This window comes from Cardiocondyla obscurior, linkage group LG21 (assembly GCF_019399895.1).
Source record: "Cardiocondyla obscurior isolate alpha-2009 linkage group LG21, Cobs3.1, whole genome shotgun sequence".
Lineage (NCBI taxonomy): Eukaryota > Metazoa > Arthropoda > Insecta > Hymenoptera > Formicidae > Cardiocondyla > Cardiocondyla obscurior.
Window position 1 is genome coordinate 1,255,853 of NC_091884.1, and position 27,967 is coordinate 1,283,819.

General features: G+C 34.5%; 5 protein-coding genes and 1 pseudogene across 10 annotated transcripts; 3 read left to right on the forward strand and 3 right to left on the reverse strand.

Moving 5' to 3' along the window:
- Positions 1–15: 15 nt before the first annotated feature.
- Positions 16–2,651, reverse strand: LOC139110522 (uncharacterized; annotated as a pseudogene).
- Positions 2,652–3,138: 487 nt separating this feature from the next.
- On the reverse strand, positions 3,139–7,197 carry Pdi (protein disulfide isomerase). Its single transcript, XM_070670623.1, has 8 exons — positions 6,913–7,197; positions 5,170–5,501; positions 4,866–5,003; positions 4,550–4,780; positions 4,102–4,473; positions 3,901–4,029; positions 3,727–3,813; positions 3,139–3,588 (listed from the first exon to the last, which is right to left on the reverse strand). Exons 1-8 carry the CDS (start codon positions 7,061–7,063, stop codon positions 3,538–3,540), a joined length of 1,491 nt encoding a protein of 496 aa, XP_070526724.1. The 5' UTR covers positions 7,064–7,197; the 3' UTR covers positions 3,139–3,537.
- Positions 7,198–7,399: 202 nt separating this feature from the next.
- Positions 7,400–10,421, forward strand: LOC139110692 (methyltransferase-like protein 22). Of its 4 annotated transcripts, none has more exons than XM_070670628.1 (6): positions 7,400–7,969; positions 8,054–8,880; positions 8,947–9,091; positions 9,158–9,343; positions 9,406–9,573; positions 9,653–10,421. In XM_070670628.1, the coding sequence occupies exons 3-6, from the start codon at positions 8,998–9,000 to the stop codon at positions 9,949–9,951; spliced, it is 747 nt and encodes a 248-aa protein (XP_070526729.1). In that variant the 5' UTR covers positions 7,400–7,969; positions 8,054–8,880; positions 8,947–8,997; the 3' UTR covers positions 9,952–10,421. The 4 variants fall into 4 exon arrangements, with proteins under 4 accessions (XP_070526729.1, XP_070526727.1, XP_070526728.1 ...); XM_070670626.1 differs by having other exon boundaries at positions 8,960–9,091; XM_070670627.1 differs by having other exon boundaries at positions 8,814–8,880.
- On the reverse strand, positions 10,147–17,142 carry Su(z)12 (Polycomb protein Su(z)12). The gene is made up of 9 exons (XM_070670612.1): positions 16,913–17,142; positions 15,330–15,376; positions 14,741–14,924; positions 14,522–14,613; positions 14,222–14,414; positions 13,773–14,138; positions 13,373–13,674; positions 12,912–13,165; positions 10,147–12,815 (listed from the first exon to the last, which is right to left on the reverse strand). Exons 1-9 carry the CDS (start codon positions 17,010–17,012, stop codon positions 12,158–12,160), a joined length of 2,196 nt encoding a protein of 731 aa, XP_070526713.1. The 5' UTR covers positions 17,013–17,142; the 3' UTR covers positions 10,147–12,157.
- Upf3 (UPF3 regulator of nonsense mediated mRNA decay) lies at positions 16,420–22,441 on the forward strand. Of its 3 annotated transcripts, none has more exons than XM_070670618.1 (7): positions 16,420–16,613; positions 17,520–17,831; positions 18,068–18,482; positions 18,617–18,768; positions 20,084–20,726; positions 21,014–21,234; positions 21,357–21,857. In XM_070670618.1, exons 2-7 carry the CDS (start codon positions 17,694–17,696, stop codon positions 21,567–21,569), a joined length of 1,782 nt encoding a protein of 593 aa, XP_070526719.1. In that variant the 5' UTR covers positions 16,420–16,613; positions 17,520–17,693; the 3' UTR covers positions 21,570–21,857. The 3 variants fall into 3 exon arrangements, with proteins under 3 accessions (XP_070526719.1, XP_070526720.1, XP_070526718.1); XM_070670619.1 differs by lacking the exon at positions 16,420–16,613 and adding an exon at positions 22,155–22,441 and having other exon boundaries at positions 17,465–17,831; positions 21,357–21,524; XM_070670617.1 differs by lacking the exon at positions 16,420–16,613 and having other exon boundaries at positions 17,465–17,831.
- On the forward strand, positions 22,320–27,954 carry LOC139110681 (putative helicase MOV-10). Its single transcript, XM_070670611.1, has 11 exons — positions 22,320–22,459; positions 23,561–23,646; positions 23,952–24,458; positions 24,902–25,084; positions 25,166–25,322; positions 25,424–25,560; positions 25,660–25,782; positions 26,045–26,256; positions 26,335–26,611; positions 26,744–27,038; positions 27,179–27,954. The coding sequence occupies exons 2-11, from the start codon at positions 23,615–23,617 to the stop codon at positions 27,518–27,520; spliced, it is 2,265 nt and encodes a 754-aa protein (XP_070526712.1). The 5' UTR covers positions 22,320–22,459; positions 23,561–23,614; the 3' UTR covers positions 27,521–27,954.
- The last annotated feature ends 13 nt before the right edge of the window (positions 27,955–27,967 follow it).

Here is a 27,967-nt window from a genome sequence, read left to right on the forward strand (position 1 = left end):
TTAATTTGATGTAAGAAAATTTATTAGTTTACACTCGAGATACTTAATGGCACGTAATACTTCGATTATTATTAATATCGTGGCACGAGAACATCATAAAAAATTATATTATAATGAGGTAAAGAATATTTTTGCAGACTTTCACTCTGTACGTCTATGAAAAGTAGATTATCAATTAAACGATACGTGTACAGTGGTTACTATAGTAACGGAGAATATATCGCAAAGTGAGTCTTAGATATCATCGGTTTTCACTAAAACTGGCACTTCGGGATTTAAACCTTGTTGAAGAATAAACAGCGTCTTATACGCTTGTGCGAATTCCGAGCTTGTAGGTCCGAAGTTAGACTTGATTGTAGGTATCACATCACGTAAAATAATTTGAATCAACGTATTTAAATATTTGGTGCGCTGCAATTTTTGTATAGCTTCATACAGCAATAAGAATTGTTTTTTATTACAATACCTTATGCTATAAGCTTTAGAAAAACCTGCAAAAAAAAATAGAATCTATTAAAATTAAATCAAAATTAAAAAAAAAATAGTACAATGTAAATATAAAAATTACTTTTAAAATGCTCCAAGCAGGAAACGTTCCAAATGCCATTTAACATCCAGCCTCTTGCCAAAGAAAAATTAGAATTAAATACGTTCCCTGTAATTGGTTCTGTAATATTCTTATTTTCACTTTGTTTGACTGAAACTCCCGGTTTAGTAGAAGCGATTTCCGTATTAATTGATCTATTCAGATCTAAATCTTCATTAAAAAAGCTGTTAAATGCCACTATCGATTTTGTCGCCTTACTGAATAGATGAGATTCTTCCAACAAATAATCTTGCATAGTTGTATTCTAAAATAATTACAAAAATAAAATTAATACAAGTTCCACAGCTTTAAAAAAATACGTCTAATTTTTTTCTTATTTTTTTGCTATTAATTTACCATCGTTTCAAGCTCTTTCAAAAAAGAATCGACTGACTTTTTGTATCGGTTCTCTTTAACATCATTTAGATTATATTCCTCAGTTTTTAAAAACGCATGGTAAGATCTGAGAACCTTAACGATATCATTCGGTACGTTGAAATAATTGAGCGCTTCCACTACGTCAACTGTTACAATTTGTTCTTCAACGGATCGACGCGCGTTATCTCCATGTAGTGGACAATCCTTCTTAATATCGTCGGAAAGAGAAATCGAAGCGAATTCGGTAGATTGCTGCGTTATTTTGTGTATCAAATCCGTCAATTCAGTAGCCGACGCTTCGGGTGGTAAAGACTTTCTCGACTGAAATAAAAACGCGAAACAAGCACATTATACATTACGTTAAAAAATTCTGAATATCGTTATACCAATAATTGCTACGTACATTTTGCGGCGTATCATTAGAATTACTATCATCGACTTGTGATTTATTCGCAGAGCTTATCTTCTTAATACTTAATTTATTTTTTAATATAAAGTTCTTCTCTTTCTGTGATTTTCCTGCTACTTTCGCAGACGAGACTTTCAATTGCGTTTTACCAGACTCAGTGCTCTGTTTCGTGCCACCGACGGGTTTTCTCATCTTGACAGAAGTTACTTCGTCATTTTGAAGTGCGCTTGAAGTTTTACGAGTAGAAGTTTTCGCGGCATTTGCATTTTGCGTTGTTAAATTGTTCCTCGGTGCTTTTCTGCGATCGCTAACCGACGCGGATTTCGGCGAATAAATATTTTCAACCGTACTTCTTCCCGTGACTTTGCTTCTCGCTGCTACGTTCAGCTTCAGTTTCTCTCTCAATTCTTGCGCTAAAACGATCGCTCTACCTATACCTGCGGCAATCTCCTCGGCTTCATCTTCATTCTATTAATTAAATGATAAATAACACAGATTCATGTATATTTAAAAATATAAATTACAAGCAAAATAAGAAATAAAATTAACGAATCGGTTTGTCATACTTTTTTACAGTTGCAGGTGCTTTCGTGGGTTCGTTTCTCGACAACGGTTTTCATTCGCCAGGGTTTTAAAACAAATGCCGCTTCGTCGCAATCTTTTCTTAATATCTCCTTCACTTCCTCCGTAATTAGTAGGGTGTTGTGTAATAGTTCGTACAAACTTGACAAATTCAACGCACGGTCCGTTATTTCCGTACGTCTACCGTCCTATTAAAAAAAAAAGAAAAAATGCAAGCGGTGTTATTATAAAATTAACAAAATTGCAAAAAATATCTTATCTGCCACTCAAAGCGTTAATTATATAACTACCGTAATTACTGCCACAGGCAATAAAATAACCATAAATACGTTTACGTAAAATGTAAATGATTGTGTATTACCACGTCATTTCTGTTCATTTGTGCAAACATGTTATAAATGATTGCCGGCTACAAGTCGAATACGTGAGCTTAACACTTGATAATTCACACGTATATATAAAATATTAAAAACTATATTTATATATACAAGTATATAGTATATAGTATACAGAGTACATTTATATATGTATAGTAATGGTAATAAAAAATAGACATAAACCAGAATAGAATTCTTCATATATTAAGAATAATATGTGTCTATATATAAATATATATATATATAATTTATATTTATATATATATTTATACATATAATTTACGTTTTTTTTCCTTTTTTTCACAATATTATACCTCATCGCTAATTTCCTAGAGTTTCAGTCAATTAAAACTAGAATATTAAAACTGCTGCCTATCCTGATAATATGTAAAGACCATCACCCGTTGTGATAGTTTCAAATGCTGTAAATTGGAAATGAATTATCAAGGCTGTGGTCGACTTTTCACAAATGCTTCGAAGCATTCGTAGCGATAAGTGGACAACAACCTGAACTAGCCCTTATAGAGCGCTCAAAAATTTGTTTCTACTCGCGCACTGCAACGAGCAATAAAACCGTTTAAAACATTCGTAAAATAAGAGCTTTTATAAAAAAATAAAGGTGACTTTAAAATGTTCTTAGACTAAGGATTTACTCCACCATTCCGGGTTTTATAACGTGGAATGATAAAAGCGCAAAACTATGAACGATAAGCGCCGCAGTTTTCAAAGGTCAAAGAGTCACATCAAGTCGACATGCCGTAATATAACTGGCATAATTACATAGAAGTGTAGGTTTCGGCAATACATTCTCGTTATTATCGTGTATTAAATGCAATACATTACAGATTTTTATGATTCTTCATTCAACATTTACATTTTCTTATCACAATAACACAATTTTATATTACAAAAAATATGTCGTTCGACGTCCGCTGATATTAATCGCGACAATAACTTTATGGAAAACTGCGAGCGCAAATTCTTAATTACAAATTGTACATTGCAACAATTACCTAAATTTAATTCCTAAAATAACAAATGTGTGTGAGTATGCACCATCAAAGTTAATCTTTTTTTTTTTTTATTCTTAGAAGAAATAAAATATTTCTGTAAAGCAGAAAATTGTGGAATCATTGACTGGATGCAGGAAATGTAACAGACGAGTCAATGTTGATTTTACGTCTTACAATAATGATTATGTGCGTTTATAATTCGTCCTTCCTTGGCACGTCGTCGTCCTCATCTTCTTCCTGAGCCTATCGCAAAATAAATAATATAGTTGCAGGATTAAATCTCGTAATAAGTATTCTAGAAAAGTATTACCGCGATTTATCTTTTAATTTAAAATATTCGAATCGTACTTTTTGTGCTGAAAAAATAATCTTTTGACGTACCTCCTCTGGAGCTTCGCCGTACTTTCCACCGCTTTCAACAAATTTAGAAAGACTCTCGAGAGTTCTCTCACCATTATATTCCACACCCTGAAACAAAAAGAAAAAAGTGAAATAAGCGTATTCACATTTTAAATATCATAAACAAAATTTGATGAGCGTAAAAAAGATTCGTACCTCGTTTGTTTCTTTTTTGTAAAGTATGAGTGTAGGATAATTTATAACTTTTACATCTTCCAACTCGTTAGCAGTGGCATCCATCTTTGCAATAACTAACTTGTCGTTGTCCTTATATTTCTCACCGAGCTAAAATTATCATACTCGTTTAACGAAACTAGATTACTTATGTCATTATGAGTAAATTCCAAAAAAAAGGACCTGCTCGTAAATGGGCGCTAGCTGTTGACAATGACCGCACCATGGTGCGTAGAATTCAACGAAAACATCCTTTTCTTTATTATAAGCAATTTCATGGAAATTTATGCCAGTAAGGACCTTGACTGGATTCTTATCCCAGTCTTCTGGCAAGTCTTGCGTAAGCAAGTGTCGTTTCAACTGACCCTCTATGAAAGCGGTAACAAATTGTAGAACATTCTCAGCGGTTATCTCTGGTTTATCGGGCTTGTACTTAGCCATATCTTGTTCGAGCTTAATAAGCCGCATAGAGGGTACATCGGTCTTCTTTAAACCGAAGAATTCGAGGATACGCTCGTGGTCGGCCTCGTCGCAATCGATTGTCACAAACAAGACCTGTTCGTAGATACATTAAAACGTTACTACATCTTTTCTAAAGCGATATAATAATAAAATAAGATTTGACGTATACCTCGCCGCGGTATTTTTTCGCTGGCTCTTTAATGTCTTCGAGATATTTATCGAAGTGGCCGGCTTCTTTACTGAAGAAAAGTAACAAGTGACTCTTGATATTTCCGCTAAAGATTTTCTGCGCTGTGTCCTGGTTGAATTCAGCGATCAAAGGCAACGAATATATAGAAATGAAATTCTGCACAGCTGTGGTCGTAAGCTCTCCATCAAAGACAGCTTTACCATCTTCAAACTATAACAATAAAAAAATTAATCAGGTCATAAATCGCGTCTATTTTTAGTCGTTTTTATTTTATTATACAAACTGATAGACATACTTGCTTAAATAGCACGATCTTTCCGTCTTCAATTCCGTATTCGCTGAAGACTTCGTCGGCACTTGTAATACCAAATGTATAATCGTCCACTATGCTACCAACTTCCAAGAATACCTTGGCGGCTTCACTTTCCACATCCTAATAAAGTTGTTACATATGTATATAAACAGGTAAGCTGTTTCAACAGATTATCCTGATTATTATGATAGATTTAAACGCGAAAAATCCAAAAGTAGATGACAAATAACGGATTGTTCTATAAAACAAAGAAGAGGGGGGGAAAAAAAAAGGAAAGCAATCATACCTTAAAGAATCCAACAATAGTGACTTTGTTTGCACCAATAAATGCTTTAGCTTCATCGACAGTAGGCAGATCTTTGGCAGGCGGGCCAGTCTTTTTGAGAAGCCAGTTAACAATATCGTTAGCTTGGCGTCCACCGGTATATTCGATCGGGGTTCCTTTGCGATAAAATTTGAGAGTGGGATATCCTCTGACTGAGTGTTTTTCGGTAACCTCTGTCTCGACCGTTGCATCTATCTTGGCCAATTTGATCGGCGAGTTATCTTCCTCTAGTTTTTTCGCCGCCTTAGCGTACTCTGGAGCTAACGCTTTGCAATGTCCACACCATGGGGCATCTACGATGAGAAAAAAATATGTATAAATTATCACAGCTTGTTATTCAGAGAGAACAAGGGATCATTGAGACGTTAAAACAATAAAACAATATTAGTCATTCTTAAAAAAATTAACAAAGTTATGACTATCGTGTCACGATTAATTAATTTTTTAAATTAAACTTTTTTTCCACAATATTAAAACAATTCAATTCACATTACATAAATATATATCAAACTGTGTAAAGTTTTGAGATCGTTAAAAATTCTTGTTAAAAAATCAGTAAAAAGAAAGAGAATATTAGAAATAAAAATAAAAGAAACAAAGTACACGTCGAATGTTCAAACAGTATTTAAAATACTTAGAAAATTTACTCGATATCGTTGAATTATTGAGACACCATATGGCGGCCCGAAAGTCAAAATTCCGAAGCGGTGGATAAAAATCTGAAACGGTATTCCCGGCGTAACAAATTTAATAAAACAATGCGATTAATACCGGCCTTTTAATCCGTACACCTCGACTGCAATTCGCATTATTTACGCACATTGCGTCAGTAACCGGTATAGTAGTCGTCGACGTCAACGTCGACATCATCATCTTCAAATCATAACATAACGTTACGTCCTCGGTCTCGTAATCGCCGGGCGATTGCAATTTGTACGGCGCGTATAACGGTAAAAAAAAAAGGAAAGAAAAAAAAAAGAACGGCAAGAAGCGAGGGCCGTCTTACTCAGCAGCTGCACTCTTCTGCACCCATAAGCGAGATACTTGCGGAAACGTGATTTTATAAAGACATGAAAGGATAAAACCGCAAGAAACGATCGTAGAAAATTAGTGGGCGATCGGAATGACGAGGTAGATAAATATCGGCGAACAAATAAGGATATACCGATAGTCTCCAAGATACTCCGTGGTGGAACGTCAAATATGGATTATTTCGGGGTGATCTTTTTGTACTTATTTTATCCTCCGTGCCGACGGGTCGCGTCTTATCCGTCGCATAGAATCCGTCGGTCTTCGAAGGACGACGGGCGAAGGATGGAGGAGAGGAACTGTGAAAGATAAATCTAATGAAAACGTCTGGCTGGAGAGCCTCGCGACACCCGTTATCTCTTTGTCTCTCTCCTCTCGAGGATGCTCGGGTGGTGACGTGTACGTAGGCTACCGACATCCGGCGGAACCGGCGAGCTAGCGTGGATCGGCGAATCGCCCGCGAAAAGCAGCGGCTACCGTACGTGCGTTTTCCGTCCTCATCGGGCCGCGGAATCTCCTCCGTCCTTCGGTCCTACGGATCGCGGGTCGCGGCTGGGTGCAGAAGGTGCAGGTACGCGAGTGCGGCTCCCACGGAAAAGCAACAGATACACATGCAGAGAATCCGTGGAAAAGCGGGGGGGAAAGAGGAGTAAAAAAAAAAGGACATATACTTACAGAACTCGAGAAGGACGTATTCGTTGTCCTTGATAACGCTCTCGAAGTTGTCCTTGGTAACCACGAGGACCCCGTCCTCGACTTCGATCTTGGCGAGGGAAACCGCGGCCAGGCAGAGTGCTGCCAAACAGAATCCGCCGACGAATCTCATGTTGATCGGGCTGCTTCACTGTCTTTCTCTCTCTCTCGCGCTCTCGCTCTGTCCGTCTCCGCGTCTGGTACTCCCTTTTTTTCTTTTTTTTTTTCTCTCTCTCTCGTGTTTCCTGCTCGGGCCGGAGCGCAGCCTGGCCTCACGAGAACGTCGGCGGGACGAGGACGAGGACCAGCGGGAAGACACAAGCCGTCGGGTGAACGCGCGATGAATGAACGTGGACGCGACGCTGCGTATCGGCGGCAAGCTGCAGGCTCGCGTTGGCTCCGCACGGCTTCATACGCGTGGCATCGTCCTCATCGTGGGGATCGCTGATTGGCTGAGCCCCCCCGTTCTTCTTGACCGCACCGGCCGCCCGCGCACTTGTCACCGACCTCTGGTAAAATTGTGCTCGACCACCACTGATAACAGGCGCGTCTTAAAAATAGCACCTTTCAAGCACTTATCTTATTCAAAAAATCACTCAGTCGCGTTTCGGATCGTTCAAAAAGCCCGCCTCTTGTTCTCGCGAAATATAACGACGTTCGTATAGATATCGTTTATCGACGGCGCTCGGGCGACAAGTTGTCAAAAATCATATGGCGTCACAATGGCGCCGTTCAGTGAATTAACGTTGAGGATGTAACAATGCGATCGAAAGCGAGAGAGAATGACAAGTTCGGTTGTAAAGTCCTCAAGATCTGTCGATGCCGCGGAAGCCAACGAGCTTGAATTTTAATGACTCCCGTTTCCACCTGCCCAAACCGAAGGATCCTAACCACAATTTTTTTTCGCAAGCTGGGTGTCAGAGTAATGGCAAAACATGGCAAAATGACAAGTACAATTAATGAGAACGTTACCAGGGCCTGTAAAATCACGTCGGCGGAGAAACGGCGCGATGATTGTCCTTATAAAACACGATCCAAGGTGTAACATTTAATTCATTATAAATTACTTTGAGAATTAATATTTCTTTTTATATTCACATATATTTTCTTTTACTTTGTACAGCTCCAACGATGCACGTTAAAAAAATTTAAACATGTATGAGACGAGGATAATTAAATATAAAAGTATAATTAAAAAAAAAATTCTGAACGATCCGTCGAAATAAATCGTCGAAATTAATTTTCAAAACTTTGGTAGAAATATCGTACAGCTAACCAACTGCATCATTATTGAATGCAAATTTTTTTCTCATCGTAGAATTCTTTACACAGTCCAGAAATTATTATAAATTATTAAGCGGCGCTTCTTCTTTTTTAAATGACGTAATTTAAATTTAGAGACCCGCCGTAGATTACTCGATACAGAAATAATGTATTACATGGCAGCGTGATGGCATAAGATTATGGATTATGTAATTGTCGTGTTAGGACACAAAATCCCGAAATAAATGCAGTCACGAGGCTGTCAGATTAGTCGGCTGCGACGAGCTTTATTATCGCGTGGCGGACGTCGTCGCACCAAGTCGATTCCTAATTTATTTAAAACGCGTCAATTTACGGCGCACGACTCTGGGACTTTACATAGTGTTTCGTCACATTTTTTTTACCATTAACAATACGACAACGCGATAAAAACAAATTAGAACGTAACAAGTGAAGTTTAATGAACTCACAGCATCTTGCGTCTCATAAATATTTAAAATTATTTACCAATAAAAATAATTCTTTATGTTAAGAGCGTAATATGAACAAATAACAATTACATAACGCTAAGTATATCAGTTACGAAAGTACGTTTATTAACAATATCTTTGTTGTCCAAGATGCACAAAGTTACGTCGGAGGTGTACACGGAAAACGAGCATATCTCCGAAAAGCTTGGCAGCGGCAGTAAGTTACGTTCAGTGAATGCTTTAAACGCGCGAGCAACACCGAGTCCACGTCATTAACATTCAGTAATTGGTTTCAGATGCGGTAACTAAGTTCGTTTTCAAATGTCCGTCTTATATGATTGACAGAGAATCCACACCTGGAATGTTAAATTATGACAATGACGATGACCTAGATGTAGATAGAGACAGAGAAGGAATTATTTCAATAGGTATCCACGTAATTAATTACCGTGCCTTCTTGGGTATGAAACGTATTCGATAAATTGTATTTGTAGAGCACAGCGTGTCCACGGAGCTCAATTTGGTCGGCCTGCAAGTGTGGAGAGGCGCATTTTTGCTAGCCGACTACGTCTTGTCGCACCCAGACTCGTTTAGAAATCAAATAATTCTAGAGCTAGGATCCGGAGTAGGTTTGACCAGCATCGTGGCGAGTTATCTGGCTAAAGAAATCATTTGCACTGGTAATACAGACGTGCGTAAGCCCCGTTAGAAGCGGTAATTCTTATTTATCCAAATGTTCCAGACATCAACGTAGGCGGTATATTAAATCTAATCAAACGGAACTTTCTGAGGAATCATAAGTACGTTAAATCAAATTATCGTATCGAAGAAGTAAATTTTTTAAACGTAGAGTGGTCGAAAAAACTGGAGGAAAGATTGCAGAGCGCAAATATTATATTGGCTGCGGATGGTAAAATTATTAATAATACATTTTATTATTGCATTAAAAATGCAGATAAAAAAAGGAAGGGTTTTTTTTCAACTTTTAGTGATTTACGATGATAAAATCACGGATGGGTTTGTGCGTACGTTGACGAAACTTCTACGCACAAAGAAAAATAAAACGGTTTACATTGCCCTCGAGAAAAGGTACGTATTCACCGTTGCAGACTTAGATACTTCTGCTCCGATGTACGAAGAATTTCTGCAAAGCGTTGAAAAGTACAAAATAAATTGGTCTGTGGATTATATAAATATAGATTTTCCACGATACTTTAAATACGATAGAGTCAAACATATGGTTTTAATGAAGATACAAAACAATGCGAGATCTATAGTATATGCATAGAGTATAGTTTCTTTAATGAAAGCAGTAAAATAGTACAAATTTAGCAAAACTTTTAACAAAATTCAATTTAAACTATAAGATTAATTATTTTTAATCCTTTCTTTCCACGGATAAGATTAAAAAATAATTTCAGAATCATTAAAAGGAAAAGCAAAACTATTTGGATTGTGATAAAAATGAGTTATATTTTACGTATATTTTTCACGTCCACATATTTATTTAGTCATTTAATTTCCTATTTACAACCTACCATGAATAATATTATTGGACAGTGAATTAGAAGTCGCTCGAAGAGAACGATAATTCCATTGAACTTAAATGCTCCGGCGGTATGTCCTAAGATTAAAAAATTTTATTAGACTACCTATAATATAAAGCAGACAGTATATATAAAGGAATGTAAGCGCTTCTTCGAACGACCACGGCAGTAGAAGTTGTATATGTTACACGCAAATTTATAACATTTCTAATATGATATACTAGAGGTCTGAATCGCTTGCGAAAGAACGACGATCGCAAAAAAACGTGTCGGGTGTTATTTAATCTCATCAACCCCAACAAAGTTCAATATTTTCGCGATTTTTTTTTGAAAAATAACAATGAATATTATTCACAATTGAATATATATTTTTTTTTTAAATAACGTCGATCATCATTCTGTGAATTCAGACCTGCGCTTGGTTTGGTAAAAGGCACTTTCACTCTACCGAATCATCTCGATGTAGAAAATGTAAAGTATAATTTACAGCCTCACAACTTTTTTCTTATATATATATAATATAATATATATATATATGTGTGTGTGTGTGTGTGTGTATGAATGTATATATATCTGTATGTTCATGTACATATAGATATATTTTTGTTATGTTGTATATATGTATATATATATATATATATTTATTATATATACATATATAAATGTATGTATATGTATGTACATGATTTAAATCTCAGAAATTGTAACTGCTTATACTGCAGCATTTTTTTTAATCATTCAGCATATCTTCCAGTAAGATTAAATTTAAATTAGGATAATAAAAAACTCGGTTACGATCAATCAGCTTGTAAAGTACGCGTTTTGCTATATAAAAGAATTTTAATCGAATATAAAAGAACGTGATCATGAATCGTGTTACTAGCAAAGTGTAGAACTAAACTTCTTTTTTATGCTCTAATGCTGAAATTACTTCTGAAAATTAATTTTTTTTTAATCCTGAGATCGTTTATTCTCCATTTTTCTATTAAAATAAAAAATTGCGCACGGCAAAGTAATTTTGCGTTACTTCTGGAATAGCAGCTTCTTGATCGCTCTATGAATTTCGCATACCAGTTGTGCAGATATACCAGAATTTATCAAAAATGTTATGTAAATAAAAGCTTTAAAAAAAAAAAAGTTAAAATAATAAAAAGTCATTTTAAGTCACTGACTAGAAAAAAAAGAAAAGAAATGAAGTATGATTAAATTCCTTGCAAACTTCGTATTTTATTCGCGATCGGAATCATCAACAGAGGCGAGCAGAATTTGTTCGCCAAACATGCACTTTTTTAATATTTTCCTCAATTTATAATAATAATTATTTGCATAAGCTTTAAATTAAATCTCAAAAATTGCTCTAACAGCTAAAAACAATAATTATCCAGTTTATTTAATAATGTCAATTGCATAATCATCTATATTACTTGCAACAAATACTGTACAAAAAAAAAAGATGCAATATGCATTAAAAACGCGCGAAATCGATCTTACTACTACTGATAAGTAGCTATTGGAAGCTACCTCCGTTCGGGGACGGTTTCTGGCTAATAGATGCGGTGACATTACTGTTGTTTGTCGCCAGTATTGCGTCCAGGACGAAATTTCACCGGTGACGGTGCTCGCGCTCTTGCCAGCTTGCATTGACATCCGGTATAACGGGATTGCGTGGTGCTGGTACTTTACATCACTTGCACTACAAAGTTTGTACTTTTGCCGATAAATCATTCAAACCGTCTGCTCGACGATATGCTTGTACCTTCTAATTGGACACACCATTGGGGCATATTTTACTCGCGATGCTCTGCGTCGGATTGCACCGCCGAATAACAATGGAAAGGCGGGATACGCACCGACGACATAATTCTGCATCGAACTATCGTGAAAATGACAGTCTTACTCCTCGATGACGGTGGCAACGGCACGCGTCATTTATGTTGGCTTTTACGCTTACGTACTGATATTGTGCATATTGCTGTGCATCGTGGTCTCTCTTTTGACATTTTGCGAATTGGGCGAGCCCAACGGCATAGAGGCGGTCGTAGTCTTTCTTCTGGCGTTTGTCGACGAGCCCGAGCCGTCGTTACCGAAGTTTATTTTAATACCGCCTGTCACGCCGTTGGCTTTGGATGTATCGTACGAGAGATGTGCATGTGCACCTGCAGCTCTCCAATGCTCCACTTGAGCTTCGTGTGATTTCTGTAACACTTTACGCACGTCCCCGTCCTCGCCGCCCTCCTTCATGATTTCCTGCAGCTTTTGTATAGTTTGGTACAATATAACCGGGCTGATCAGCCCAAAATCAAACAAACTGCACATATGCAATACAAAGTTGCGATAAAGGTTCTTCATAAGCAACTCCTTTCCCTTATTCTCTAAGAACATTTGGCAAGCTAGTGGTATCTGGCAGTCTCCTACGTATCCATGTTTCATCACGTGCAGGTTCCACATTTTCATCAGTTCTTTCTCGCCCTCATTCACATCCGTAAAGTCGTCAATCATCATCATTGTCTTTGTCTGCAACCACTTAGGATCGTTTTCACCCTCGGAATCGACATCCATTTCTTTGGGATATATAGGCAGGCAAGTTACAGTGTGATGATATAATCTAAGGAAGGTATTTAATTTATAATATAAATAAAAAAATTTTTTTAATTGTGACAATTGTTTATCGCCGTTGTCACATAATTACTGTAACGCTTACCTGTTGTGACCGGTGATATAGGGTCTTTGACTTTCAAATTCATTCTCGTCGAGTTCCAGAAACTCGGACAAACTTGGCCGCGTTCTTTTCGGGCGGCACACCAAGATGTTTGTTACGCTCGTACGTCTAGTTGGTCCTGTTCTTGAGAAAGGTACACTAACTGGTTGTGAAATTAATTCGTGAGGACTACCTGCGTACGAACCATCATAGCATTCGTTTATTGCTACATCAATTCGGGCACCTTGTGGAATTGGCTAGAAAAAAAGCACACGCAAATCGATTAGTACGGAAAATATAATTTAATTAATTTTAATTGATCAAATAAATTGTTTCTCTCCCGAGTTATTGGTAAGAACTTTTTTTTTTTTCTTTTTCTTTATCAATGTCGATTTATGTATTTAATGTGTGTAAACGAACAAGGTAATATTTCTTACGTATAAATAAAAGTAAAGTTCACTTACCACGTATGTGAATGTGAATCGCGAATGACACAATTTCAAATGTTTTAAAAGAGAGTACAATTTGCCACAGTCCAACGAACACCAAGGGCAGTGTAGATCCTCGCAGGCCTCTGTCTGTTGCCGACTGTTATTATTATACAAAAATTGGTAGACTATCTGTTGAGTTCCGTTAGCGTCCATTTTTTCGTTAGAGATACTCATTCTGGATGAGGGTGTTAGCGGACTAGATGTTGGCAGTGTCGCGTTATTATTATTATTTGTGCTATTATTATTGTGATTTACGGAAGAACGTTCGAAGCCAGCTGAAAAGATAAACGATAAACGTTTAAGGCGATGTCTTTCGTATGATAGGGAGCATGTATCGCAGCAGTCCGTTAACAGAATAATTACGATGACTGACCATTGGCCGATCGATTCTCTTTATTGTCACCGTTTGGCATCGGAGGCATCGGTGTAGGTCTGTCTACTAGATCGTTGCTCGGCTCCGTTGTCCAGCTGAGCCGAAATTTTAACGTTGGTCCTTGCCTGAACATTTCGAACGGTTCACAGTCTTTGATATCGGCCACAGTTTCCCAAGAATTATGTTTCTTAGGGCTAGACCTAACATTGGTTTGCACTTCCTGCAAACTTAACTCATATTCGCCGTCCGTCAACAGGCACCGATTGTGCTTGTCGTACACAGTAAGCTCTGAGCCATACTGTTTCACTTCTTCGCCATTGACTTTTAATGTCCCCATGGACGACTTACGACGTTTTTGAGCTGGTTCTGTTAAAAGAGAAATTAGAAAAAAAAAAGGGGAAAAAAAAAATATATTTCCACAATTTGCAAATACATTTTAAGCACCATACCTTCTAAATCACAGTTAGTTATAAGGCAGCCATTGTTAGACATGCAATAAACCCTGAGCAAAAGCATATAAGTCTTCGCTATGTGACCATTATTTAAGCTGAAAGATTCATTCGGTATGGAAATCGTGGATGCCATCGGTGGAGGCTGACTCTCAGAAGGATTAATTGGGACCTCGCTTGTACCAACTGAAACCTGAATAAATATATTAATCGATAATTGATCCGATAAAAAATCTAAATAGATATATCTATCTTTTATATTACAATTTCTTTTTTATCTAACAAATGTATCAAACTTACTTGCTTAATGGGTGAACTAACGTCTTTTCTTTTTTTGTGACAAATTTTCAATAACAATGTTTCCACTTTGACAGGATCTTGTGATACTTCAACTACAATTACATATGATAGCCTTCAGAAGTACATTAACATTGTTACATAAAACATTTCTCTAATATCATTAAAATATTTTCAGATGTATTAAAGAAAAAAAAAAAAAACTGCATAATCAAGGTATACCTCTTTTATCGTAAAATCCTAGAAACGTAAGAGTCATGTATCCACTAACACCGAGATTCTGGTCATGCTTCTTTTTCGCTATTAATTTATCCAAAATCGTATCGACTTTAAATCCTCGTCGTGACTTGTGACTTCTGGACATACGTTGCCGCATATACGTTAAGTTTCTATATAGAAATATTGGCTAAAAAGAAACATATTATATTTTAGTATATATTTCATCAATGAGGGAAAATTAGAAGCTTAATTAAATCATTTAAATATATATATAACTTACTATAGAAATCTTATACCTACCGTATGCAAAGTATATCAATTAATATTCTAAAAATTACGTGAAAATAAAACTCGCAATTAAAATCATATTTTCAAAGAAACATTTTAACTTACCTTTATCAAATGCTTGTGTAGTTATTTATTTTTGTATATTTCATTAAAAACTATCGATACACTAGATTTTCGAAACAATATATGCACGTTTAACGAAAACGAACAGAATGTAATTAACGCTTTGAGGGCAACGCAAATTAAAAAATAAGCGAACTTAAAAAGAAAAAAAATATAACATAGAAAAGGATCGTTTACTCACTGAGATTTGGTTTCTTGTGCGGAGGAACCGGTAAATCTGCGTTGGTTCTGAAAAATAAAAAAGAAACAAACAAAAAAACACGATATTAAATTAATAAATCAAGATGTTACATACAGAATAAATTTTAAACAACAAAAATAATTCAAAGTGAAGGATGTACATTTTTTAAAATAATTTCTACGCCAATTCACAACATATTGTTATACGTGTATAAACTCAATTATTTATAATTAAATTAATTTCTTTTAATTTAATTATACGTTGGAATTTTCTGTCAACGAATTGTACAATTAAATAAATAATTAATTAAATATGATCTACGTATAATTCACGACTGTAACTTTAAATATAAATTAATTAAAAAATTAAAATTAAAAAATAATTTTTATATGGAAGTATCGTTCATTTTTTAAAGCTGTAAAAATTAAAGTCGTGGCTCGATTAATGTTACATTTGCTTTGCAAAGACGTGTGTTAATGTTCATATTTCTAGTACGAGATGAAATTCCTAGGTGGCGTAAAAACAATTCACTCTCTTGAGTTTAAAATCCGTCTCTTAGGCTTTAAAGGTAGCGCGAACAGCTTCAGGGACGATCCTTCTTTAAGGTGAAAATGGGATATGATGAACGGGTTTAGCTCGAATTTGTTTGAGACGCCTGCAGCCTTTATTGTTACGACGATTGCAGGTTAAACCTCTCTGATCCCACTAAATTTATTTTTTTCTCATATGAAAAGTTTAAGATATTTTTACGAGCATTACAAATATAAAGTTTCACGTTGCTGCACCGCGACATATACGTAAAGAAAGAAAAGAAATGACAAACGTACCGTAAACTGTAACAACGAACAAAATGTACATCCGAATCTTTGCTTAAGTCTCGTTTTTTTTTTTTTCTTTTTTATACAATAATTCTTAATCGACAAAACATTTAATTTATCGTCGAGCTTTGCGATTAGCGAGTCGCGCGCGCAAAAAAAAAAAAGCAAAAAGAAATGCGTTTTTATTTCCCACTAAGTATAGGTTTCCCATGAGCAAGCTACGTCGGAAAAATGTCCCCCTTAGGAGGAAAAAAAAAAAAAAAAAAAGGGAAACTGCGTGCGGAGGGTCGCGGACGTCGTAGTCCAGGGTGGGCAACGAGGAAGGCCAGCACGATGACAGGTGTCCACGCGACTTGGAAGTGGCGAAAAGGCGCGCGGAGGGCGAATCGACGCGCATCCGCCACGGCGGGAGGTCCAGTTGACTCGATGCAGATAGGGTTAGGTCCGCCGTCGCGACGACGACGAGGTAAGAGCAGCGGCGGGCCTCGACGTATGCGAGGGCGTCGCGCGCCCTCCGCGGCAGGATCGCCTCGAGATCGAAGGGCGAGACGGCGAGGGGGAAGGGGGGAAGGGGATGGGGGGCGGCAAAGAGGGAAGTATCGACGACGCAGGGGTAACCGGACGGCGAAGTCACGGAACGACGCGCACCACCGATAGGCGCCAAGAAGATAAGACCGCGACACGGGGGAGGGTGGCCGCGACGTTGATGTTTTTCTTTCATTTTTGTTTTTTTTTTTCTCTCTCTCTTTTTTTTCTTCCGCTTACTTTCGAAGGCCTGTAGAAACAGCTCGTGGTCGGCCTGAATCTGATCCATACGAGGTCCTTTCTGCCCGTCGAGATCCTTCTCCCGCTTCTTCGGCGGCATTTTCGCGCGGTCCTCCGTGCACGACAAGCTTTTTCTCCCCCCGCGGTAATTCCAACTTTTCTCTCTCGGTCGCGCGAAAGTTACGACGCGACAACGACACAACACCCGCCCCGCGCGAAAACTGCGGCGCTCCGGCGGCGACCAACAGACTGACGCGCCACCGCGCGGCGCGCCATATAATTTGCACTTGTGGAGGAGCATCGTCCACGAAATCCGCGGTGGCGAGAAGGGTGAACCTCGCGTGAGGATCGGAGACTGTTCGTGGCGGCGCCACGAGAGCCAATCCCGACGAGGAATTTAATTGAGCGCCAATCGCGGCGCACTGGTCAGTTCAGTCCAAATCGTTTTGAATCGTGTAAAAGCAACTCGGAAAGAACTCTCATCGCGTAGGAACGGAGATATTCGGCTTTGTCGAATTAAATTGGGAATATCGATTGACCGTCGCGTTACTTTTTACAAGCGTTCACGTTTCATCCCTGCGAAATATCAGTCTTTTCTTTTATGCAGAATCGAGTCAAGATGGCCGCGACAGTTGCGTGAACGCTGAGAAAGCCTTTTTTGCTTCGTCGCTGAGAGGGCAAAATTACGTGATATATATATATCAGCCCGGTGTAAGTCAATGCAACATCGTAAGTTAGTCGGATCTCGGATAGTGATTGCAGTCGTGTGTTGTTAATCAAAATGACTGAAGAAGCGCAGCAGCCCGAGAGTGCCGTGCAGACCGACAGCTGTTCTGTACAGAATGATACGCAGACGAATTCGTCGGATGTCGGAAAAACCAAAGATAACAAGAAAGAAAAATGTCGTCCAATAACGAAGGTTTGTATGGGCTTGATATCAATAGCGGATGCAATTTTTTGCCGCCGCGGCGAGCAACTTTTTCTAATTTCTTTGATGTTTTCCAATGATACTAAACGAGGCATAGGTTATATTAAATAATAACAAACGTAATAGAATTTCAAATCGCTTAGATTTTAAAGTAATAATTATTATCTTGATAAAAAAAAAATAATATTGATCTCGAATATAATTTTTTATTTTTTTATTTGATTTAGGTGGTTATCAGAAGGCTACCTCCAACGATGACGCAAGATCAGTTCTTAGAGCAAGTTTCTCCTTTGCCAGAACACGACTACATGTACTTCGTCAAAGCTGATATGTCCCTCGGCCAATTTGCATTTTCTCGCGCGTACATTAATTTCATAGAGCAGCAAGACATCTTTATGTTTCGAGAGAAGTTCGATAATTATGTATTCGTAGATGCTAAGGGGGTGGAATATCCTGCAGTGGTGGAGTTTGCACCATTTCAGAGATTGCCAAAAAAACGAGTCGGCAAGAAGAAGGATCTCAAATGTGGCACTATCGAGAGCGACTCGTATTATATGAGTTTTTTAGAAAACTTAAAAAATCAGGATATTGATCCAAGTGTAGCTCAATCAAAAACTGAATATTCTTACCAACCACCAGACAGTAAGTTTTCTTTATTTTAAATATGTAATTTAAAGCAGATTATTTATATGCGCGAATATAATAAATCGTAAAAAAATATTTTTTAATTATAATAATTGCTTAATTTAATTTAATAACTTAAAATAATTGCACAGATACAGTGAAGAAAATCACAACAACTCCGCTGCTCGAGTATTTGAAACTTCGTAAACAGGAAAAGCAGCGTCTTAGAGACGAAAAGCGTGAAGAAAGACGACGGAGAGATATAGAAAGACGAAGGACTAAAGATGATCCTGTTATCTCCAAGGTAAAGTAATGAAATTAATACGTTAATTGGCAACAAATACAGTATAGAATATATGGAACATTAAATATTTTTCTTGTAATTACTTATACAATTTAATCAAGGCAGTTTTCGATCTTTGCATTATTTCATTCTTTGCTGTATTTGCTGATACCAAATATTTTTATCTGCAGCATCATATATATAACGCAGAAGATGAACAATCGTTTAAATTTTCTGCATCTTACCCCGCAAATGTAAAATTTGAAGACCCGTTTTTTCAATGCATTGTTGAAAATGGAAGTACATTTAAGTACAGAAAAGAGATGCCCCCCGATAGATTTTTATTCGAAGAGGTGCAAGGGAAATTGTTTAAAACCCGGGAAAGATTTCACGAGCATGTTAAAAATGCAAAACCAATTAGAAGCATGTTTGATGTTAAGAAACCACATATAACTGGCATTAATCAAGTTAATTGCCAAACTTATTTCCCTTTCCACAAAGGCGATCATGTAAGAAATAGTTTTTTATTAGCAAAGAAAAAGAAAAAAGAAACTTTATTAATTTCCCTGTTTAAATTATCTTTAATGTATTAGAATATATTTGAGATATTCTTCTTATTTACGCTAGTAGCCGCGAATTACTGCCTGATTTTAATCTATGAAAAAGCAGCGGTGCAATTTTTACGCCGAAAATGTGCATTACTTCAAAGCGGCGTGTAATAACACTTGGCTCAGGATTTTAGATTCACTACTGTATCGTAAGAGACGCGGAAAAATGCCGACGAGCTGGTGTGATAATGGTTCTCAAAAAAAAGGAACGTTTTTATTGAAATTTATTGCAAATTTTTTTTATTATTGCAATTAATTTTATATTTATATCTTAAAGCTGTGTAATTCTATATATATAAAGAGATTACTTTCTTTCTTTTTTTTTTAATTTTTTTAATCTTTTTGTACTCGTATTTTTGAAAGTTTTTTTTAAAAAACAAATCTGATTTATATATTTAATAATTCTGCTCCTATATTTTGTTGTAAGAATTCATATTACGAAGAAATAAAATGTGCAATACGTAAAAAATTTTGCAAAACGATATAAGACGATCAAATAAATTAAGAACAGTGCTCGATATCATATAAATATTTTAGTTAGAATTTTTGTGCTGCTAAGTATTATTTTATTATATTTTAAAAAGATTTTTTTAGTAATTTTTCGAAGCAAAGAATAATTATGTGGTGAAATATAAAAATTCGAAAATTTTTTTTGTAATATTAACTGCACCTAAATAATAATATAAAAACGATAGAACAGTAATCATTCTATCTCTAATTCCATATAGGTTTTAAGGAATCCAGATTTGGATAAAGACTTGAACAAAGACGATAAAGAGAATAAAGACGAAAGAGACAAGCTTTCGCCGAAAGATTTAAAAAATAGAAATAAAAGAGACGATAAGATAAGAGAAAAACCAGCCCGAGATCGTGAAATTAAACCTATTATTAAAGGATACAGAGAGCGTATTGACGATAGAAATAAAGAAAGAGAAATCAAACAACGGCGGTACGATGAGAAAAAGTCTTATAGCAGGCGTGACGAAAGAGAGGAGAGAAGAATTGATCTCCGAGATGACAAAAGGTACGAAATGAAAGAAGAATACAGAGAATCAAGAGACAGAAAAATCGAAGAAAGACGAGGGAAAAGTTATGAAAAAATGCGGCAGGAGAAAAAGAAATTGGCAGAAACCAAGAAGCAAATTAGTGACATTGTTGAGGATGATCCGAATTCAAAGAAAATAAAAGAAGAGCATGAAATCGTACAGACAAGAGAAAATGAAAATGATAAAGAGCCCGTGTATAATGGAGATGAATTAAGACAAAAAGACCATGAATGTGAACAACGGATTCTCGAGGACAGAATAACAATAGACGCTGTACAGAATTGTCAGGATAATGTAGAAGAGGCGAACGGATCAGTCAGCACAGGTAAAATAATTTTTTTTTAATTGGTATAATTTTAGAAGAAAATTCATGTCTTCCCTTATTTTTTTAACGTTATTGATTCTAGCTTTAAACATTTTTTTTTAATTTTAAAGTTGAAGTTACTTAAATAACATATTTTTTATATAAAAACTGAATTCTATTTTTTAATTAACAACGCGATGAAATTAATTTTATAAATTTGTTAAATAAATGAGGGAGAATATCTGCGCATATATATTTTTTGTGTAAACATAAAAATGTAACTAGATGTAACGAGCATACTTTCGTAGATCCAAACGATGAGGACGACTCCGAAGATAAAGAATCGAAAGTTGTCAAAAGGCGTAATTCTTTCGAAAGTAATGGTGAGGGTGGTTCAGGTGACGGCAATTGCTTACGGCGTCACAAGTCATTGGACGGAGGAGGTCAGAGCAACCTTCAAAAGAATGACGGCGAAGAAAAAGAAAAAGATAAGAAAGATCCACGACTAGAACGTAGGATACGAAATAAGGTAACAGATTCTTCTATGGTCTTGTGGCTTTCGCATGAAAATCTCGATCTTCAAAGTGCCGTGGACTTCATGGACTTTGATTGCATATTTTCCAATTAAATTAATACATTGACAATTTGCAGGATCGTCCGGCGATGGAGATTTACAGACCTGGCATGGGTAAATTTAGCAAGCAGCGTCTCGAACGCGAAAAATCCAACGACGAAAGGGCTTCCTTATCACAGAGTCCAACACCAAATCCTGGCGTCTCTTCGGCAACTGGCAAGCCCGGAAAAATTGGGGCAACAGAAGTACGCTCGATGACATTTAAACGTAGTATCACTCGCGACGCATAATGGATTTTTTACTTTCGGTTCTTATTACTTGGACATATTTCATCAACGGACTCCGCGATTGATGACTTATGCGCAACAGATTTAATCATTGTGTACAATTGTTTCATTGCAATATATAAAACATCGTTTATTTTAACATGCGTTAAAATAATAATTCTGTATGCGTATATTAGATAAATATTTTACGCGTAGTTTAATTGTATCATGTTTCACGGATTTTTTTTTCCGTTATTGATACAATTTTCTTACTGTAATATTAAAGAAATAAAGGTAACATTTTTCATTGCATTTTTAGAGCTACGTATAATGTCAAAAATTATAGCGGAGTTTATTAACAGTGTCGAGAGCCTTAAGAAATTAACTAATTTTTGATATTCCAACGACTAATTTTGATATAAATTTGATATAAAATTTGATATTGATAAAGAGATCAATTGACTATGATTTGTTAATTTTGTAAGGCTTAATTAAAGCTGTTATTATACCACGTTGTAGACTCCGCCTTAAAAGGGGTTGAACTTTCTAAAAAACTATTATTTGTTTTAACGAATAACGCCATTTTTCGCCCCTCCTTTTTTTTTGCAGTCTGCAGTTTGCTCGAGTTAGGCCCTTCTTCTACCTCCCCACTTACAGTCTAAGTGTCTTAGCAATGTTCAGCTCAGCAGCGGGCATTCTGCTTTTGGAAACAGATTGAGACAGTGTGTGCTTGTGATTAAGGAACGTTTCTGATTTATTAATTTGTTATCAAATTGTTATACGTGTTAATTATATGTGTGTATAATATTTAAAACGAATTGTTCAACACTTCAACTGGTGCGTGGAAGTTTGATACGCGAGGAAGCACCTGTGGGATGTAAAATTACACCCCCCGTGAAAAAGCGCGCACTCAAGTGAGTATAATTGAAGAAATTTTATCTTGCAATTAATTTTAAATTTATCAGAGCGCTTACCATTTGCATGCAGTATTTTAATTCAACAAATTCAAAGTTTAATCTAAAAATTTATAGATGCGATAAATAGTAACACAACATTTTTTGATACGCGAGGAAGCACCTGTGGGATGTAAAATTACATCCCCCGTAAAAAAGCGCGTACTCAAGAGAGTGTAATTGAATAAATTTTATCTTGCAATTAATTTTAAATTTATCAGAGCGCTTACCATTTGCATGCAGTATTTTAATTCAACAAATTCAAAGTTTAATCTAAAAATTTATAGATGCGATAAATAGTAACACAACGTTTTTTGATACGCGAGGAAGCACCTGTGGGATGTAAAATTACATCCCCCGTAAAAAAGCGCGTACTCAAGAGAGTGTAATTGAATAAATTTTATCTTGCAATTAATTTTAAATTTATCAGAGCGCTTACCATTTGCATGCAGTACTTTAATTCGACAAATTCAAAATTTAAGCTAAAAACTTATAGATGCGATAAATAGTAATACAACATTTTTTTTTTAAACCTTATACGGTTCAAATTTTTTTAAACTTCATACGGCTTGCAAATGTGCACTCGCATTCTTAAAGTTTTAACCGTACAAAAATTTTTGGTGAATAAGTCTGAAAATATCTTTGAATACACAATTGTGATTAATCACTTTTTCTTAAGCATTGTTTAGTTTCAAAGTCATGTATAGAAATGAAAAGGACATCGGATGTCTTTTCTTTTATTGAATGACTAATGTATCTACCTAAGAGATAAGAAAGAGAGAAGAAAGAAAATATATATACTATATTGTCTAAGGTTACGGTATTTACAGTTTAATTATCAGTGCATTTGCCGTGTGTAACGTTTTAGAACGTTAAAGAACTCTTCGAAGCAATATGTAGCTCTCATGAGCAATCGCATACAAGTTTTAAATATTATTTCCAATTTTTTTTTTTTTTTCTGGACATGAATAAATAATACATAGGCAAAATTATTAATTTTAATAAATATTTTTATAATAATTATTATAATTTTTTAAATACATAATTTAATATACGTTTTAGATTTACTGTGGACGTATATATTATATTTAACAACTTTAACATTTACTGGTCATCATGCTGCGAAATCGTAAACCAAGTTCTCATACGTAAGAAAATTTATGTTATTAATCTTTATTTTTCACTTACATATTCAATCAATTTTATTAGAGACGATTTTAACATATAGTTTAATAAGCCAGCTAATAAAGATCAAATTTTAAATAAATTTTTCAAAAATATCGAATGAAAAGCTTGTACTAGTTGTGGATGATACTTTATGCGTTAATACTGTTGATTTTTACATAAAACAGTTTAAAATTATAATTTTTTAATTCTTTTTTTTTTCTTTTTAATTTTTTAATAATTAATTGTTACGTTTTTATATAACTAATTTTTTCTAATAAATCTTCAGGTTTGTTGAAGGAATGTGTGCGCCAAAATTTACATGTGCGCCAAAATTTACACTGCCTGAAATAAAAATTCCCAGATTAATGAAGAAAGCGTTACAAAGTGTATATTTTCCACGACAAACGCATACTTTAATGTCAAAAGATGATTTAGCTGATTATAAAAGATGTATGACAAAAATTAACAATTTGAGCAACGTACAATCAATGCAAGAAGAAAATTATTTGAATATATTAGAAACATGTCTATATATTTTACAATTTGAAGTGGACCTGAAATTACAGTCATACAAATTCTATAATGTTGTGGTACAGTATATTGACAATTTGGACGAACAATCTTCAAAAGTAGTGGATACTTCCTTTTTTATTCACATAAAATATCTAAGAGGTGATATTTCTGGAATCGATAAGTATTGCGATTGTATTCTTACAACTAACGGAAAGGTGATCGTGACTAAATTGGAGCAAGTTCAGGGGAAAGGTTTATTATTAAAGACCTTTACCCAAGCGTAAGTTTCTTAGAATTTTTTAAATTATATCTTTTTTATTTTTATTTAATTCAGCATACTATTTCTTTTTATATTTATATTCTTTAAAAAAAGCAGTATTACAATACATTGTCTTTAATACATGTTCTTCGAATTTCTATTGAAGACTTTTATAACAATGGAATAATGGATATTCATTTTTATTCATTATTTGTATGTAAAATAGTAAATTCATTATATTTTATTTTTTTTATTAAATAATATTTAATTAAATATTATATAAATTATATAAATTTATATAATTTACTATAATTATAATTTATAAAATGTAATAAAATTATATAAATATTATATAAATAAAATATTAAATAATATTTTATTAAAATTACCATATTATATTATAAGAAATAAAAGCAGACCTTGTATATTAACATATAATACAATTAACTTTATATGTTTTTTAGTATTGAGCATCAATTGAAAGAGTTAATTTCGAACAAGACGAAATTTAATATACATTTTGTAAATTCACACTGGCCACTAAGATGCTGCCACAAGGCATTACAAGTAATGAAGCTACATGATATGATAAAATATATCTATCCGCAATTAAATACTGATCACACATACCAAAACGATACAGAGTTGTAAGTTTGCAAATCAAATATTTTCATTAATTTATTATTTTATTATTAAATCTATGTAACTAATTTTAAACATATGTACAGGGATCTTGAGTGGATGAATACAAGGCTCGCCGATAATGAAGAACAAAAACAAGCTGTGAAGAAAATTTTAAATAAGGCTGCTTACCCGGCGCCTTACATAGTTTTTGGTCCACCAGGTACTGGAAAAACAGCAACTCTAGTGGAAGCGATATATCAAGTAATTTATTGCATTTAATACTTAACATTTAGTAATGTATTTTTTGTAAGTCTTATTTTTTTTTTTAAATCTTTATTTTATTTTACTTTTTTTGTTGATAGATTGTTAACACATTCCCAACGAGGAATGTGTTAGTGTGTACATCGTCTAATTCAGCAGCCGATGTAATAACAAAGAGGCTGCTGGACGTTATTCCATCAAAGTTATTACATCGAATGTACAGTGCGAGAAAAGAATGGTAAGTTTTATTTTTGATTTCACTTAATAATTTAATATATATATTTTTAGTTTTAAGTAGAGATTTTTAAACTTTATTACTCAATTTATTGTTAAATAGGAAGGACGTTGACGAAAAGATAAAACCATGTGCAAATTTTAAGGACGGAAAAACAGTCTACTTATCAAGAGAGTCGTTGTCATTAAAAAAGGTTGTGATTTCTACATTAATAACATCCGCAAGGTATGTAATTAATATGTTACTTAATTTTTTTTATTGTGTACATGTGTATGTATATATGTACACGGTTTTAGAATATGCAGTGTACAATTTAATAATTATAAAAATTTATATAATTTTTTTATTTAGTTTTAATTTATATAATTATTATTATATATAATTAAACGAAATTAACATTATATAAATAGCATAACTATAATTTTACATATTTGTTGAATATCATTAAATTTTTTTAATATATATAATTTAATATTTTCTGTTGCAGATTATATTCCCTAGGATTTTGGGATAATCAATTTTCATATATAATTATTGACGAAGCAAGCCAGGCGGATGAACCACAAATGCTAATTCCGTTTACTGTATTAGCTAAACCTAAGTCTGAAAAACTTGAATTACAAGCACAGGTTGTTATCGCGGGTGATCCTTACCAATTGGAACCTGTTGTTCGTTGTAATAAGATTAAGCATCTTCTTGGTAAGTTTCTTCAATAAATCTTGTGTAATCATTATATTAACATTTTTTTTTTACCTAATTAATTTATTATCTTAACAGGAAAATCCATGATGGAAAGACTAATGAATAATTGCGACATATATAAAAAACAAGATGGAAAATATAATCCAAACTACATTACGAAATTAGTTAAAAATTATCGTTCTCACGAAAGTTTTTTGCACGTGTCAAATCAATTATTTTACGAAGACGATTTACAAGCATGTGGGGGAGCCGAAACACAAATTATGTTGAACTGGCTGCAATTGCCTAATAAAAACTTTCCTTTGATATTTCAAGAGGTTTACGGAACCGAAAGCAGAACTGAATCCAATAGGTTTGTCTTTTTATATATTTAAATATATAAATTTTATTTTAACTATTTTTTTAAGTATTTATATAATTAGTTACTCCACAAAATCGCACGAAAAAAAAAAAAAAAAACATGAATGTGATATTTGTGTTACAGCGTTTTTAATACAGTTGAAACAGTGGCAGTACTAACGTATGTAAATATATTGCTGAAGAGAAAGTTTAAAAATTGTAAGATTAAACCACAGGATATCGGAATCATAACGCCTTTCAAACAACAGGAATTGGATATCAGTTTTCATTTAGCAAGCATGAATTTGCAAGATATAACTGTAGGAACAGTTGAAACATTTCAAGGACAAGAACGGAAGATAATTATAATATCAGCAGTACGGTCTATAATCTTTAAGCACAATGATCAGGAACACATAGGTTTTTTATCTCACGAAAAGGTATGTTATTTTACACATTGAATCCAATATTCATTACACGGCACGAGTCAGTTTTTACATAAAATAACTTCGACGTTATTCCAAACTACATACACATACGTAACGTACAAAATTATATATTTTTTTCTTTTTTTTTTCAGAGGTTTAATGTTGCTTTAACAAGGGCGGAATCACTTGTAATAATGATTGGAAATCCAGATATACTCTGCGTCAGTAAGCCCTGGAACCTATTGTGGACGTACTGTAAAGACAATAATGCATGTATTCCTTATAAACACTTACCATTAGATGAAATTGTGAAAAAAAAATTGGAATGCAAAATGAGACAACCATTAAGTAAAAATAAATTACATAATAAAAGTAGTAAATTGTCTTTAACAAAATGGGAGAAAAAAAAATTAGGTACAACATTAACGGTATTTGATACTATTGAGGAACAATTAAAAAATTTGAAGTTAGAGGAGAACGAAGAAAGCGACTGAGTCAAATTGCTTTTGCGTATTAATTGAAAAAAAAAAGAAAAAAAAAACACGTTGGATCTAACGTACTTTAATTAACATTGATTTTAATGCTTAATAAATTATGCGAGGACGAAAGCAATAACGTACAGTATTATATTAAACGTAAAATTAATAAAATGTTCTTACCCAAAGAAAGGATAATAGTGATAATCTAAAGTCTGAAATATGTAATTAAATATAAAATAATGCATCTTTTTAAGTTTTTAACGATAAATATATTTATATGAATTTTATTAAATATTAAATATCAAACAGGTAAATAATATTTAAAACCTCTTTGATAATATTATAAAAAATGATTGTGGTGCGTTTTTGTGATGAATTTTGTACGAAATATTTTTATACGCTTTGTGTGATTTGATTTGTGTGATTTAAATAAACTTTTATGCAAGAATAAAAAACCTCTTA

Bases quoted from the DNA above. Each gene is read 5' to 3' on its own strand.
- Pdi (XM_070670623.1), bottom strand. From the start codon at position 7,063: ATGAGATTCGTCGGCGGATTCTGTTTGGCAGCACTCTGCCTGGCCGCG. The intron at 4,781-4,865 runs GTATGTCTATCA...TTATTGTTATAG, and splicing joins AGATCGTGCTATTTAAGCAA to TTTGAAGATGGTAAAGCTGT. The intron at 3,589-3,726 runs GTACGTCAAAAG...ATTTTGCGATAG, and splicing joins ACGGCGAAGCTCCAGAGGAG to GCTCAGGAAGAAGATGAGGA.
- LOC139110692 (XM_070670625.1), top strand. From the start codon at position 7,781: ATGACTCCCGTTTCCACCTGCCCAAACCGAAGGATCCTAACCACAATT. The intron at 8,881-8,959 runs GTAAGTTACGTT...AATTGGTTTCAG, and splicing joins CGAAAAGCTTGGCAGCGGCA to ATGCGGTAACTAAGTTCGTT. The intron at 9,092-9,157 runs GTATCCACGTAA...TTGTATTTGTAG, and splicing joins AGAAGGAATTATTTCAATAG to AGCACAGCGTGTCCACGGAG.
- Upf3 (XM_070670618.1), top strand. From the start codon at position 17,694: ATGACTGAAGAAGCGCAGCAGCCCGAGAGTGCCGTGCAGACCGACAGC. The intron at 17,832-18,067 runs GTTTGTATGGGC...TATTTGATTTAG, and splicing joins AATGTCGTCCAATAACGAAG to GTGGTTATCAGAAGGCTACC. The intron at 18,483-18,616 runs GTAAGTTTTCTT...ATAATTGCACAG, and splicing joins TTCTTACCAACCACCAGACA to ATACAGTGAAGAAAATCACA.
- LOC139110681 (XM_070670611.1), top strand. From the start codon at position 23,615: ATGCTGCGAAATCGTAAACCAAGTTCTCATAC. The intron at 26,257-26,334 runs GTAAGTTTCTTC...TTATCTTAACAG, and splicing joins TAAGATTAAGCATCTTCTTG to GAAAATCCATGATGGAAAGA. The intron at 27,039-27,178 runs GTATGTTATTTT...TTTTTTTTTCAG, and splicing joins GTTTTTTATCTCACGAAAAG to AGGTTTAATGTTGCTTTAAC.